This window comes from Lepisosteus oculatus, chromosome 3, assembly GCF_040954835.1.
Source record: "Lepisosteus oculatus isolate fLepOcu1 chromosome 3, fLepOcu1.hap2, whole genome shotgun sequence".
In the NCBI taxonomy this organism is placed as follows: Eukaryota; Metazoa; Chordata; class Actinopteri; order Semionotiformes; family Lepisosteidae; genus Lepisosteus; species Lepisosteus oculatus.
This window is the reverse complement of record NC_090698.1, coordinates 4,956,886-4,969,471: the sequence shown is the minus strand read 5'-3', so window position 1 is coordinate 4,969,471 and position 12,586 is coordinate 4,956,886. Positions and strand designations below refer to the sequence as shown.

General features: G+C 45.9%; 1 protein-coding gene across 2 annotated transcripts; it reads left to right on the top strand.

The window, feature by feature from the left end:
• Positions 1 to 94: 94 nt before the first annotated feature.
• Positions 95 to 11,327, top strand: LOC107076664 (uncharacterized). Of its 2 annotated transcripts, none has more exons than XM_015341116.2 (6): positions 95 to 960; positions 2,341 to 5,168; positions 8,249 to 8,388; positions 8,887 to 9,011; positions 9,268 to 9,385; positions 10,171 to 11,327. In XM_015341116.2, the coding sequence occupies exons 2-6, from the start codon at positions 2,645 to 2,647 to the stop codon at positions 10,303 to 10,305; spliced, it is 3,042 nt and encodes a 1,013-aa protein (XP_015196602.2). In that variant the 5' UTR covers positions 95 to 960; positions 2,341 to 2,644; the 3' UTR covers positions 10,306 to 11,327. The 2 variants fall into 2 exon arrangements, with proteins under 2 accessions (XP_015196602.2, XP_015196600.2); XM_015341114.2 differs by having other exon boundaries at positions 95 to 1,029.
• Positions 11,328 to 12,586: the final 1,259 nt, after the last annotated feature.

Sequence of the window (12,586 nt, the reverse complement as noted above, 5' to 3'; positions counted from 1 at the left end):
CTCATTTCACCGTTTGACGTGAAGACGGGAGAAATAGCTATATATTTTTTTTTCCTTTAAAGGAAAACACAGGAAAACGAGAACGAATCAAATCTTTATTTTGAAGTTATTTCTGTAAGCAACGTCTAGGATACCTTTATCGCTTTTATTTTAAAGCACTTTCCTATTTCATTTGATACTGGGAGATGTGCAACAAAGCAAAAAGGTTATGGGAGTAATATTCGACTCTCCAAGTGCCCACGGTTAGAACTACTTCTGTGCGGAAGAGAGCGTGGTCTGGTCCCCACGAAACCTCACATCGTGAGATGAACTTCGCGGAGGGTTGCTATGGCAACTGCCTCCATCCAAAGTCTACTGAAGTCACGAAGATGACCTAGAAAAAAAAAATACTGGGTAATCGTTTTTACGCATCGGCGGAATCTGACTGGCACACGCTGTACAATGATTCATTCCCCTAGAAAAAAAAAACAGAGGTCTATAGTTCTGTACTGCAAATCTTTTTTTTTTAATTAGCGGGTATAACAATAGGATGTATAAATATACTTGGTCTGTTGCCTGAATATGGATACCATTTATGGTCAAGGCATTCCAAACCACCGCGCTTTGTGTTTTTCATGCTTCGTCTTCCTGCGAGGAGACGGGCTGTGATGCTATTATGCTGAGCGTGTGGGATGGAAGTTAACTACCTGGACCCAGTACATTCACGCACGCCACTGCTGCAGCTATGCGTAATTCTCCAAAGCTGGCCAAACCGCGCCGCCCCGAGACTCCAGTGAGATCACAGGCGCAGACGGCGACAACAATAATCACATCGCCGTGCCATCGCGCCTGCTTCAGCGGGGAGATTAATCGCGGATGCGGCGAGCAGCCGTGGCTCTGGCATTTGGAAAGGCAGAAAAAATAGCAGAAAACGATCATCAAAATATATGACGAGTCAGGAGGGAGAACGACGGATTCAAGGTGAAACCCGGATGGCACAGAGACGCGCTTAGTTCGGTGCTGGCAGAGCAGTGTAGAATCGGGGGCAAGGTGAGCGCAGAACAGAATCCGAACCGCCGGCAATGTACGAGATAACATCTCTTATAATGAAATGCGGCTGATGAACGACATTTTTTTTTTTACAATTTCGAGATATTCGGGTTTGTCTGATTAATTTGTGTGCGCTATGGTCTCGCTGTGAAGACATCGAACAACGTCTGAGAAACTGTATAAATCGCAAATGCTTAAAATATCATTTTTTTTGTTCCAGAAAATTCAATCGAATTATATATATATATAAAAATGTATCATGATTTGTATAATGTGTCATCTTAATGTGGTAGTGCACAATTCCTTAGTCTACAGCCTATTTTTTCCAGAATTCCGTTTTTCGGCTAAGTTTGCTACTATTATGAAAATAACTTGCTTATATCCGAATGCGGTCGCGTACGTGTTATTATTTTTGGTCGTGGTGACACGAACCATCTGAAAAAAAAATCGATTTTTAAAAAATTACTCCTGAGTAAAATAACGAAACACGACACTTATTACTGTATTAAATTGTTTATTTGAAGAGATTGTACATATTTTTATTTAGAGCGTCTTGATTATATTAAAGAACGAGGGATCTGCATTTGATGTATATGCCGCATCTTAAAATGTCGAATTTGTTTTAGACAACACATTCATATTTCTAATGCATTATATTAAGGATTTAATAGCCTAACTGTATTTACACCATGAGGTGTAACTATGTGATGAAATGTGTATTTGTTGGAATATAGATTACCATCTAAAGTGTGGGTTATACTTCAGCACTGTGTTTAGAAGGCAGCTCGTCTAGTTTTATAACTGACTCAAACGTTTTTTTTAATTCTATATAATTATCTGGAAAAAAAAGCTCTCTCTTTAGCACTGCGTGTTTTTTTTTTAAGAGGAATGCTTGGTGTATGATTCATCTGAAATGTATAATACGTCCTGCTTAAAGAAATGACAAGCTGTCAACAGATATCTATCAAGTGAGAGGTGTGCTGTGGAAGACTGAGAGAGGGCTCTTGAAACCTTTGAAGTCTGTGACTGTCTAGCTTTCCTGTGCTGGACTGCAGTCGGGGGTCAGGCAGGCACCTGGCTGGAATTCACACGCTATAGATGTATCTTCAGTGCTCAAGCTTTTAAAATAAGTGCCTCTTTATAAGTAACACATAGACAGTAGATTCATAGTGTGGTCTGGAAACACGGGCAATGCGTTTTTAAAAGACACTTCATTTGCAGTGACCATTAATGCATTTAATTACTCATCCCATTTTGTTTGTACAATACGGAAGTCCAATGCACTTACAACAGTTTTTTTTTTGCATCCAGGCTCCAGTTAAGGATATTTGGCATGCGAAGAACTGGACAGAGATCTCCGCTACATTTTAGTGAAAGACATGAAGCCACTCATCCGCCGCATTGGGGAATATTTCCCAGCCCTGTGAGGAAGGAATGTGTCTCACGCTGCGGTTACAGGGAAGCGTTCTGAAAAGGCAAGACTAGAAAAGGTCTCTTTCCTACGACTCCCACGCTGGCTTTCTGCCTTTAGAATTGGCTCTACTGCCACGGCTGCAGGGCAGTGTCCAATGAACCTTTTTTTCTTGGCCTTCTCTGCTCCTCTGAGCTGACAGAAATGCTACAGCAAAACAACAACAACAACTACTCGTGCCTGGAGAGGGGCCGCGGCAGCAGCAGCAGGAAGATCATCTCGGAAGCTGGGGCCGAAGGCGGCGGCCCGCCGTTCACCAGCCTCCTGCAGGTCGCCTCCTTCCAGGAGTTCCGCGGCACGGCGCGCCCGGCACCGAAAACCAAGGGCTTCAGGAGCTGGGCGGTCAGCAGCGTCTGCGCCAAAGGCAGGAAGAGGGCCGCCGCTCCCAAGAGCGATCACCGGCCTTGTCCCCAAGGAGCCGATGGGGCCACTGTGAGCAAAACCAGACCGGGGAACGGCACTCCTGCCGGCGCCAACGCCAACACCAGCTCTCGGCTGAGAAAATGCGGCGGCAGGCCGGCTCAAGTGAGGAGCAGCTTCAGTCTGGGGGTACAAATTAATGCAGCGACGGGCATATGCTGGAGAAGCCCGAGAAGCAGAGCTAGCAATGTGGGATCATTGGTAACCGTGGCAACTTTGAAAGCCTCTGAAGGCAGCAAAACACAGACCCAGTGCTTTTTCCTGCAGTCTGACGCTAAGAGCTACTGCTGCGCAACCAGGAGTCATTACAAGAGGCCTTCTCCATATATCGGCTCTGAATTCTCCACCCAGACGCAAGGGAAATCTGTTTTTGTAGGCGGGGGAAGGCCAGGAGGCTCAATGACAGGGGAAGCCAGTTACTCTGGGATGGAGCGCCGTGCAGATGGCGTGGCAGAAAGGGCAGTGAGGGTGGGCAGCAAACAGGGCAATCGCGCAGGACAGGAAGGGCCAGCTTTGGATGTTGTGACCATTGACCTGAGCCCGGTCCCAAAAGGGGATGAACCCCGAGAGTCCCTTCCCTCCGAAGAGAAGGAAGCAGGGGACCAGGGGGAAGAGAACGAGCCAGGAAAAGGAGAAGGGAAACGGGAAACCTGCACCGTGCCAAATTTCCCAGAGGCGGAGGGACGGGAGAACACAGGCGCGGAGAAAGATGGGAGAGACTGCCCATCGACCCCAGGCCAGGTTCAAATGTTGGTGCAGAACTGTGCTGTTCAAAGGGGATCAGAATGCCCAGGAAGCAGGAATCAAAAGAGACCTCCAGTGGGAATGAGGAGGGCTGTCTCAAAGGAGCACAATCACATGTCTCGGCTCTTCAGGGAAGAGGAGGCCTCTGTGGTACCTCAGTCTCAGCCACACCATCACTGCTGCTCTCTCTCAGAGTGCTCCAGGCCCAGAGGTAATGTCAGCGGCCCAGAGAACGCTGCCAAGCAAGATGTACAGAGTGAGCATGAACCAAACTCTTCACTCGCCAGACTTGCAAAACTAACCCTTGATGATGATAAAGACACAGACCAGGACACCAGAGATTTCAAAGGCAAAGTTACGGTAACTCTTTGCGACCGGAAAGAGGACTGGCAAGAGAAAGATGATACAAGCCAGAATGTCTCCCTTATCCAGCACAATCAAGACGGTTCTCCTTGGGATCTGGAAGAAGCTGAAAGCCGGAATCCCAGGGGTCTCAGTGAGAAACTTCACAGTGAGTCTGTTGGTAATGACCGAGTGATGGGGACCTCAGACCACACAGGGAGAGGGCTGGATGACCCATGGGAGCAGCAGAGCTCTCCTGATGATGGTCTAGCCAGGCCTTTCTGCCGGTCCTGCTCTGCAGTCCTCCGGGAGCAGCCACAGATCACTTGTGCTGATGACCCTGAGCTTCGTAGGGGCAATTCAGGCTCCGACCAGACAACACAATTTGTGACGTCAGACTGCATAAAGGAATGGCTCGAAGGTGCTGAGGATTTCTCCAGATCTAAGGCCGAGGATAGCCCCGGACCAGTGGAAATGACTGGGAACACTGGAATGGGCAGTTCTGGCAGTCCCAGGTGTGAAAGCAAAAGACGTGTCGAAAGCAGTCATGATGGAAAATGGAGGGAATGCTGGAGAGAAAAGGCAAAAACGTCAGAGAAGGTGTCCCTGCCAAAAGATTATGCTTACAACAGTAACAAGGCTGTAAGCCACACAACAACTGACACACGTGAGAGAACTAACAATGACGGGAATGAGACGGGCCTGAATTCCCAAGAGGGAACCTTGAAACAGAGGGCTCTGGTAACAGACTTTAGTGAAGGAACAGACCGTGGATGCAGAAGTGCAGGGAACGCCGAGCCTGGGGAAGCAGACTCTGCCTGCTTTTCTGTGTGTGCCAATTCCCCCTCAAGAGGCCCTGGGACTGCAGCAGCAGCACGAGCCCCAGCCGGGCCTAATCCATCAGCGCCGGTAACCATGGTGACCCTCTCAGCCCAGGAGAGATCCCTGCCTGAGGTTGAAGGTCGCCTGCTTCCCCAGCACTCGATGGGAGAGCCCCACGGTCACAGAAGCACAGCGGCTAATGAGAGGGGAAGCCCCGATATCGAACAAGGCGCCGGAGATGACGAGTTTGGCGTTTTTGTGCAGGCAGGGGAGCCTTTCTCCTGGGACGACAGCTTCACTGACTTTCGCCAAGTGCCTTGTGGACTGAGGGAGAGCAATGGTAAGTCCTGTCTGACTCTGCAGCAGGAAGGCTGGGAGCTGGGAGCACTGGTGATTCCTAGGTCAGGTGATGCAGTAGTGACTCAGACTCAGAATCAGCTGAAAGACAAGACACTGTCAGGTATTGGGCATGCAGACTATCAGACTGACACCTCTTCTTCACCTGCTCTTGTCCTGTCAAGGGAGACACTTTCAATATGTGAAGGAAAATCCTTCATGTTTTATAACTGAAAAGAAGTGCTTTAGAACTATAATCAGGGACAAGGCCCTGAGACCCCCGAGAACCCCCGAGATTTACTGTAAAATCACAGTAGAGATACATTACTTTTCTTAGAAAACAAGATTCAGGAGGAAAGATGGATAATTTCAGATTGATCATCCTGTAGCTCGTGACAGAAGAATCCAGCCTAGGGACGTCCTACTGAGATTTTCCAAGTGCTGCATTTTAAACACCCTTTCGTGTTTTTATGTGATGAAGCAAAGAGTATGCACTGCAACAGTCCAGGTTATTACACCCAGCAAAAAGGGAAGAATAAAAGGAAGGATAGATTGATAGAGCTGCATGCAATCCTGCACCAATAATTAATTAAAAAGTGTTGTTTGGCCTGACCTAAATCTGCTGTCTAAAAACTGTGATCTGATACAGCGCTGATGTTGTTACATTTATTATTTAAAGGCCTGCTGGGAGACTCTGAATCTATGATGATGAGCATTTCCTGGCTCTGTAACCCTACAGCAGGCCTTTCTCAGAGGAGAGCATTACAGAGGCAGGAAAACCAGACAGGGAACATCAGGGAAGACAAACAGTGGACACAGCACGTGTGTCTCCCTGTTCAGCACAGCCCAGGGTTTGAAAGGGAGCTCTGTCCCATTCCCTGAAAAACCTGCACATTTAGAATCAGAGCCTAGACATGCGTACATCAGGAGCTTCTGTTGATCTTCTACATCAGTGTTTACCCAGCTGCTTCTGCTGCTAATCCCCTCTCAGTGCTTTTTTGATCTAACCAGACCTAATTATGAAAAGCAATTTTTAATGTTCTGGGATCTATAAATTATTCATTTTTCAGCAACACCAGTCTTCATGTTTTTTAGAATACATATTTTTTTCTAAGAAATATAGAAAGTTAAGCCTGGCAGGTCAATAAGTACTGAAGTATGGGAAAAATTTGAATAATTTTCTAAGTATACTAGAGTTTTCTCAATCTGTCTACTAAAAGTGGTTCTCACTGCGGGTGATGGAGAACTGAAGCCCTGCAGGTTTTGTAGACACTATTAAGACAGTTCAGTGGTGGAAAGAGAGGCTGTTTAAACCAATTACATCAATAACTGATGCAGCTGAGCGGCCGAGAAGTTAGGCTGAGTGAAACCCAGAAAGCAGTGTTCCTCTCCGGCAAGAGCTGTCCGTGTCACTCCTCTTATGGTGCTGTCAGCTGTACAGCTAACCTGCAGACAATTTACTGTATACAAGCGCATGCAAACAAAAGAACAAAGAACCCAAGGACAATCTCACCCCTGTAGTGCCCCCTGCTGTCAGATTTTAGGCATGGCAGGTTTTGCAAATAGCTTTTTTTGCATTTGAGTATATTACATGAAGTGGTCGCTAACACATGCATTGTCAAATTCATAAAGTGAAAGCATTTTCGGGTGCACATATAGGAACATATTTTCAGATGTAAACTGATAAGGTTAGCGAAATGTACTTACTGTAAATAAAAATTCAGAAGAGCATTGTAGAAATGGAATTGCAGTCACCAGTCTTCCAGTGTCTGGCCAGTGTGCTCAATGGAAAGGGCTGCAACATGTGACATTTTCTTCCTCCTGATTCTCCCCTTGATTCTCAAGATGTGATTAACTGAATGCAAAGAAATCAAATATTAACTCATGAGCCCCTACCTGCGCAATTAGCAGACCTGAGCAGTTAAGGCCGTAGTTGAAGATGTTCAAGTAGGGAGCTACGTCAGCCAGCGCAAGCTGCAAAGGAACAGGTAAAGGTTTATTCCATGCTGAAACGAAAAGAAAAGAGAGCGGTTGAGCCTTCTTGTTCCAAAACATTGTGTGTTTTTCATTTTCTTTTCACCACGGAGTAAATCTTTACCTGTTCCAAAGCAGTAGTTATGCTAGAACAGTGCCTCTGGTTGTAAGTCATCTTCATGCTGCTCACTTCTTTAGTGTTTGCCCTGCCTGTAGCTCAGATTCATTGAGGTGACCAAAGCCACAGTTATCAGATTAGATGCATTAGAACAAACAATGCTACAGTTTTAGCTATAGGTTTTGGTTCATTACGTGAATAACAATATGACCATCAGTTGTGCAATAATGTTAGTAACCATTTACACATTGGAATCTCCATTGCATCCTAGGATTATCTGGCTTTTATTTCTTCCTGTTTCTGTTCATTCTGTTCCTGTGGATAGGAGGTGCGAGAGTCCATCTCTATATCACCCTGCAACCCACAGCTCACAGCTCAGAGTTGGCAGCCCACTGAAGCTTAGCAGGTGTGAGCCTGGCCAGTACCTGGCTGGGAGACCTCCTGGGAAAGCTGAGGTTACTGTTGGAAAGGGTGTTAGTGGACCAGTAGGACCAGTAGGTGGCGCCCACCCTGTGGTCTGTGTGTGTCCTAATGACCCAGTAAAGTGATGGGGACGCTATACTGTAAAAAAATAAAAAGGCGCTATCCTTTAGATGAGATGTAAAACTAAGGTCTGACTGTAGTTGGTTATTAAAAATTCCTGGGGCGTTTCTCGAAAAGAGTAGGGGTGTGAATCGTGGATTCGAGACCAAATTTCCCCCTTGGTTTTTAATAATCCCCTTCTCTGAACTGGCTTCATCACTCTGTTCTCCTCCCACTGAGAGCTGGTGTGTGGGGAGAGGACTGGTGCACTCTGGCTGCTGTCACATCACCCAGGTGGGGCTGCACACTGGTGGTGGTGGAGGGGATCCCCATTACCTGTAAAGCACTTTGAGTGGAGTGTCCAGAAAAGCACTAAATAAGTGTAAGGATTATTATTAGGGCGATGTAATGATTATTACGAAGTCTGTGCCATGCCTCCGGCTTGGCTGCCCACTCTCTTCATGTTTCAGAGGAGGTGTGGACGGCGTTTCCACAAGAGGGCAGCGATGGGCAGAACGCAGGGGAGGAGAAATGGCCGCCGTCCGGCCCAGCGGGGCAGTGGTGGCACGAGAGCGCTCTGGAGGAACCCAGAAGCACCCCGCTGGACCTGGTACGCTACCCACAAGCATACATCTCAGCGAATCCTATCTTGATTTCTGTTTTCTGGGTGGTGCTGCAGACCAGCGCCTTCAAAAAGAAACCTGTATGAGCTGATTTTGATTCCCTGTTTACTTAGAGTCTGGTGATCTCTGTTCCGCTTTCCAATTCAAACCGCATGAAATTTAAATCTGAATGGACTAAATCAGCTTCAAGAGGAAGCCAGTCGTTTGCAGAAATAAAGTAAATGTCTGTTAGATGTTATTTGTTAACAAGCATGCAGCTCGATTTCTATCGTACTGTGGCATTTCTTATTACCTGTGTTCTGCAGAGTCCAATGACATCACACCGCACTGGGTTTGTGCCTGCTCCATTTTGTGCTTGGTATTGTGTTGGTGTCCCTTAGTGACAAGGCGAAGAGCGCATCTTAAAAAAGTAAACAGTGACAAACAAGGGAAGTTACAGCACAGCCTCCTGTGTGTATGTTCACTGCATGATTCTTTCTATCCAGGCTGCTTTGTTCCGGGAGTCTTTTCCCAGCACAGGATCTTCCTTCTGCGAGGCAGAGCATGTCCCTACGCTGCATCAGCTCCTGCAGAGAAAGCCTGGAGATAAAGATGCAACTGGGGAAGAAAGGTGAGAGAGAGAGAAAGCTGCTCGTAGTCTAGTTTAACAGAGCCTGTGTGTGTTGTATGTCATGGAAGCATCCAGTGTGTCATCACAGATCTGGATCTCAAGGAAAAGCATACCTTGGTGGTTCTGCACACTCATTGTGCACAGCAAATATTTTGCCAGTTGTTTTTGTGCGGGACACTAGGGAATCCCCTCTTTGTGTCTGAAATAAGATAGCAGGGGAGTGCAGGAATTGATTTTTCCTCTCACGTTTTCACAGGTGCTTGCTGGAGGGGCTTCAGGATGTGAATGAGATGATTGGCTTCAGAATCAAATGGGCAGAGTCGGTCTCTCAGACACTCCTCCTGCATTCTCTCCGTATCGACCCAGACAGCAGGGTGAGTGCACCAGGGCTCGGCTGTTTGCACAGACCTCGTGCTTTTATTTTGAAGACGTAAGGAACACGTCAGCATACCTGCTCTTGCTTGAAATACCAAGACGGTATGAGGCTCACAGCACTGTGCTTAAATCTGTCCAGAGTGGTATATTTTTTTGTGAATTGTACTGGGTTTGTGTATTAGAATTTTACTTTATTTTGATTTGTGTTTCCAACCAAAACATCATCCCTTTTCTCCTTACTTGGACATGTATCGAATAGGAGATGTTCATTTCTAGATTTGATTTTGCATGTTAAATAAATGTGAATCTCACTCCTGTAGTGCCACCTGCAGGTAGAGTTTAGCCACTGCAGGTTTTGCAAATGAACCTCTTATTGCCTTTGAGTACATTACACAAAGAAGTTGCTAACAAATGATTTGTCAAATTAATCATTCTTTACCTGAAGACCTGAAGACATACAATCTCCCTAAACTGCCCTGTAGTGGCTTGTCTTCATGTCAAGAGGGAGCGTAATCATTTGTTCTCAATTCTACCTTTTCTCCCTCTGGTTCCTCTGTGTTTCCTCTGGCTCCTTCAGGTGAGGCTCTTACATTTTCAGAGTTGAAACTGTAGTACGTATATTGCAGGATATGCTATATTAAAACTGTGTGGCACATTACAAAAAGACCTGTCGCTGCTCTGAGTCAATCAGCAGTAGAGTGAGCAGGTCCATTCCAAGAGGAATGTCTTTTGTCTGGACGTGTAACACTGGTGCTGAGGTTTGCTGTGTTGATCCACTTTGCAGGAGAGTGTGGAAAACTCCTGGACGATGGGTGACAGCCCCTCCCACAGCCAGCTCAAAATTCGGCAGTGGAGCCCCGCTGACCGCAACACCAAGACCAAGCTGTCCTACGACATCAACAAGAACGTACTGGCTTGAACAGGGGGCTTGGCTAGGCCACGGCGATCTGTCAGTCAGCAGTTTGTGGTTGGGGAGAAATTCATTTGATAATCCGAAAAAGAGAGTCACAGTGCTGTGAGTTTGACTGGCACTTAACATTACAGTACGCTAAAAAACCTCTGACAAGCCTGGCTAAGAACGAACAAAAACTGCTCTGTCCTAACCCTCAAGACCATCACGAACAAGAGAGAGCTGACTGGATCTTCTTGTTTATATTCCTGTGGGTTTTCATGCATTTTAATTGTTTTCCCTACAAGGGCCATGGAATAGGATGACTCAAGAGGCTTGGGCTTTGGTACAAGTTTTTTTTAAAGCCTTCGTGAAACACATTTTGGGAGCACTGAACAAGCTACTCGGCCATGTTGTTGAAGCCGATACTTCCGTCAAGAAACAGCTGGATCAGATCTTTGGATCAGTTAGCTACTAACTAGTGGGCTAGATGGGTCTAGTTTGTAACCTTTCGAATGTTATTATGTATGTCTTGATATGGCTGATGCACTCCCCCATCAGCATTATGGCTAATAACACACCTTTCTTTGTACATCAGGAAGGAACATCTGTACTTCACCCTTCATTTTGCTACCTTCTACATTAAAATCCCTCGGAGTCATTTTGACAAAGCTCCGTATTGATCGGTGGTTGACTCCTTTTAAAATATAAATACCTATCACCCTGCTTTCAAACCGTTTAATGATTTAACAGGAAAATGACAGAAACTACTTATTGGTCACCAATTGTCTGCACCATTTGTTGACTTTTTAAAAAAAGCTCAAAGCATATTTTAAAAACGTTTTACTTAATGTTTGTCTATCCTTGAAAAACTCTGAAAACTGTCAGCACAGCTGGAAATTAATTTAAGAAAACACCATGCCATTTGTATGACCTATTTACTCTGTTAACAACTGGTTATTTAAATAATATTTTCTGAAACGGTTAAAAGTGTACAAAATTTGAATTGGACTTGCTAACTTATTACGTAATAAAGAAAACATTCATGTGAACATGGGGTTGTGTTTTTTTACGTAATACCACTGAGTTTTGCAAGAAATGTAGGCCGAGGTTCAAGAACTGGGACCCACTTGTTGGCTTGTGCTGACTCGACACTCTCTCTGACACAAAAGTGTGTCAAAGTGTGACAGCTGACAAAGAAGGTGTCAGAAAAGGGTACCAGGAGGATTTCTCTCATCACGAATTCTCTGTCCTACAAGGAAAAACTCAGTGACCGGAGTAACGATGTTCCTGGCTTCACGCTGGGGCTAGAGCATGTGACAACCAGACAATCCCCACAGCGTATCGGGACAGTGCCTCACCAGGCCTGCAGGGGCAGGTGCTCCTGGTAAGAATTACGAATGAGGCACTTCCTGGCTGCCCACAGCCTCACCTCAAGCCTGTAAGCGAGTGTCCTGTTTCTCTCTCTTGCTGCGCGCAGCTCATATCTGCATGCTGGAAACACACACCCTTGTCGTTATCATACTGGCCGCAGCGACGAGCCCAGGCTCAGGACTTTGGATCCTGAGTTCCAGTGGGAACGCTAACCAGCTGCTTCTTGGAGGAGCTGAGTTTCTCTGCCTTTGCTTAAGAAATCACAAGGCAATGTCAAGTACGATTCGCTTCCCTGTCCCAGTATCTATCTTACCCTCCATGTCAAAAACGGTCAGAACAGTCGGGGCCTAATTTGAAGGTGGTCAGTGTTTACTAAATGGAATTTCCAACAGGAAGTACAAGCCCTCATTTCTTCTTTAAACTATGTATGGCACAGAATGCTTAACATTTTTACATTCAAGAATGTTTGAATTTATTTCAGATCTGGCTTGGCCTGTGGATTACTGTTTGCGTGCGTGTGTGTGTGTGTCAGCTTCTTACATCCTCTTATGACCCAACACTGTGGCTGAGACTGCTGCTTCCTAACTCGGGTTGCCATGGCAATGGGCAACCTGCTCCTTCGTTAAACCTAAATGCCTATATATAACGGTTTCCAAAGGAAGAGGCCTTTTAGTATGCAAATTAGGGCTGATGGCCCAGTCCTTAGATGGCCTTTGAGTCACATTCAAATGCCATCAGACAAGGTCACCTTGTACAGGCCGCTGTTTTCACTGTTTTCAGCCACAACGGGTTCAACTTGTAGCATCACAAAATCTCAGCAAAATCAGATAAGAACGACCACTAGAGGATATTACTGCAGTCTTTTCCTTCTGCTCTCTTCATCTTTTATCTGAACTGAGTTACTGAACAGAGGCTTTTATCCAAAGTAACTAATCCA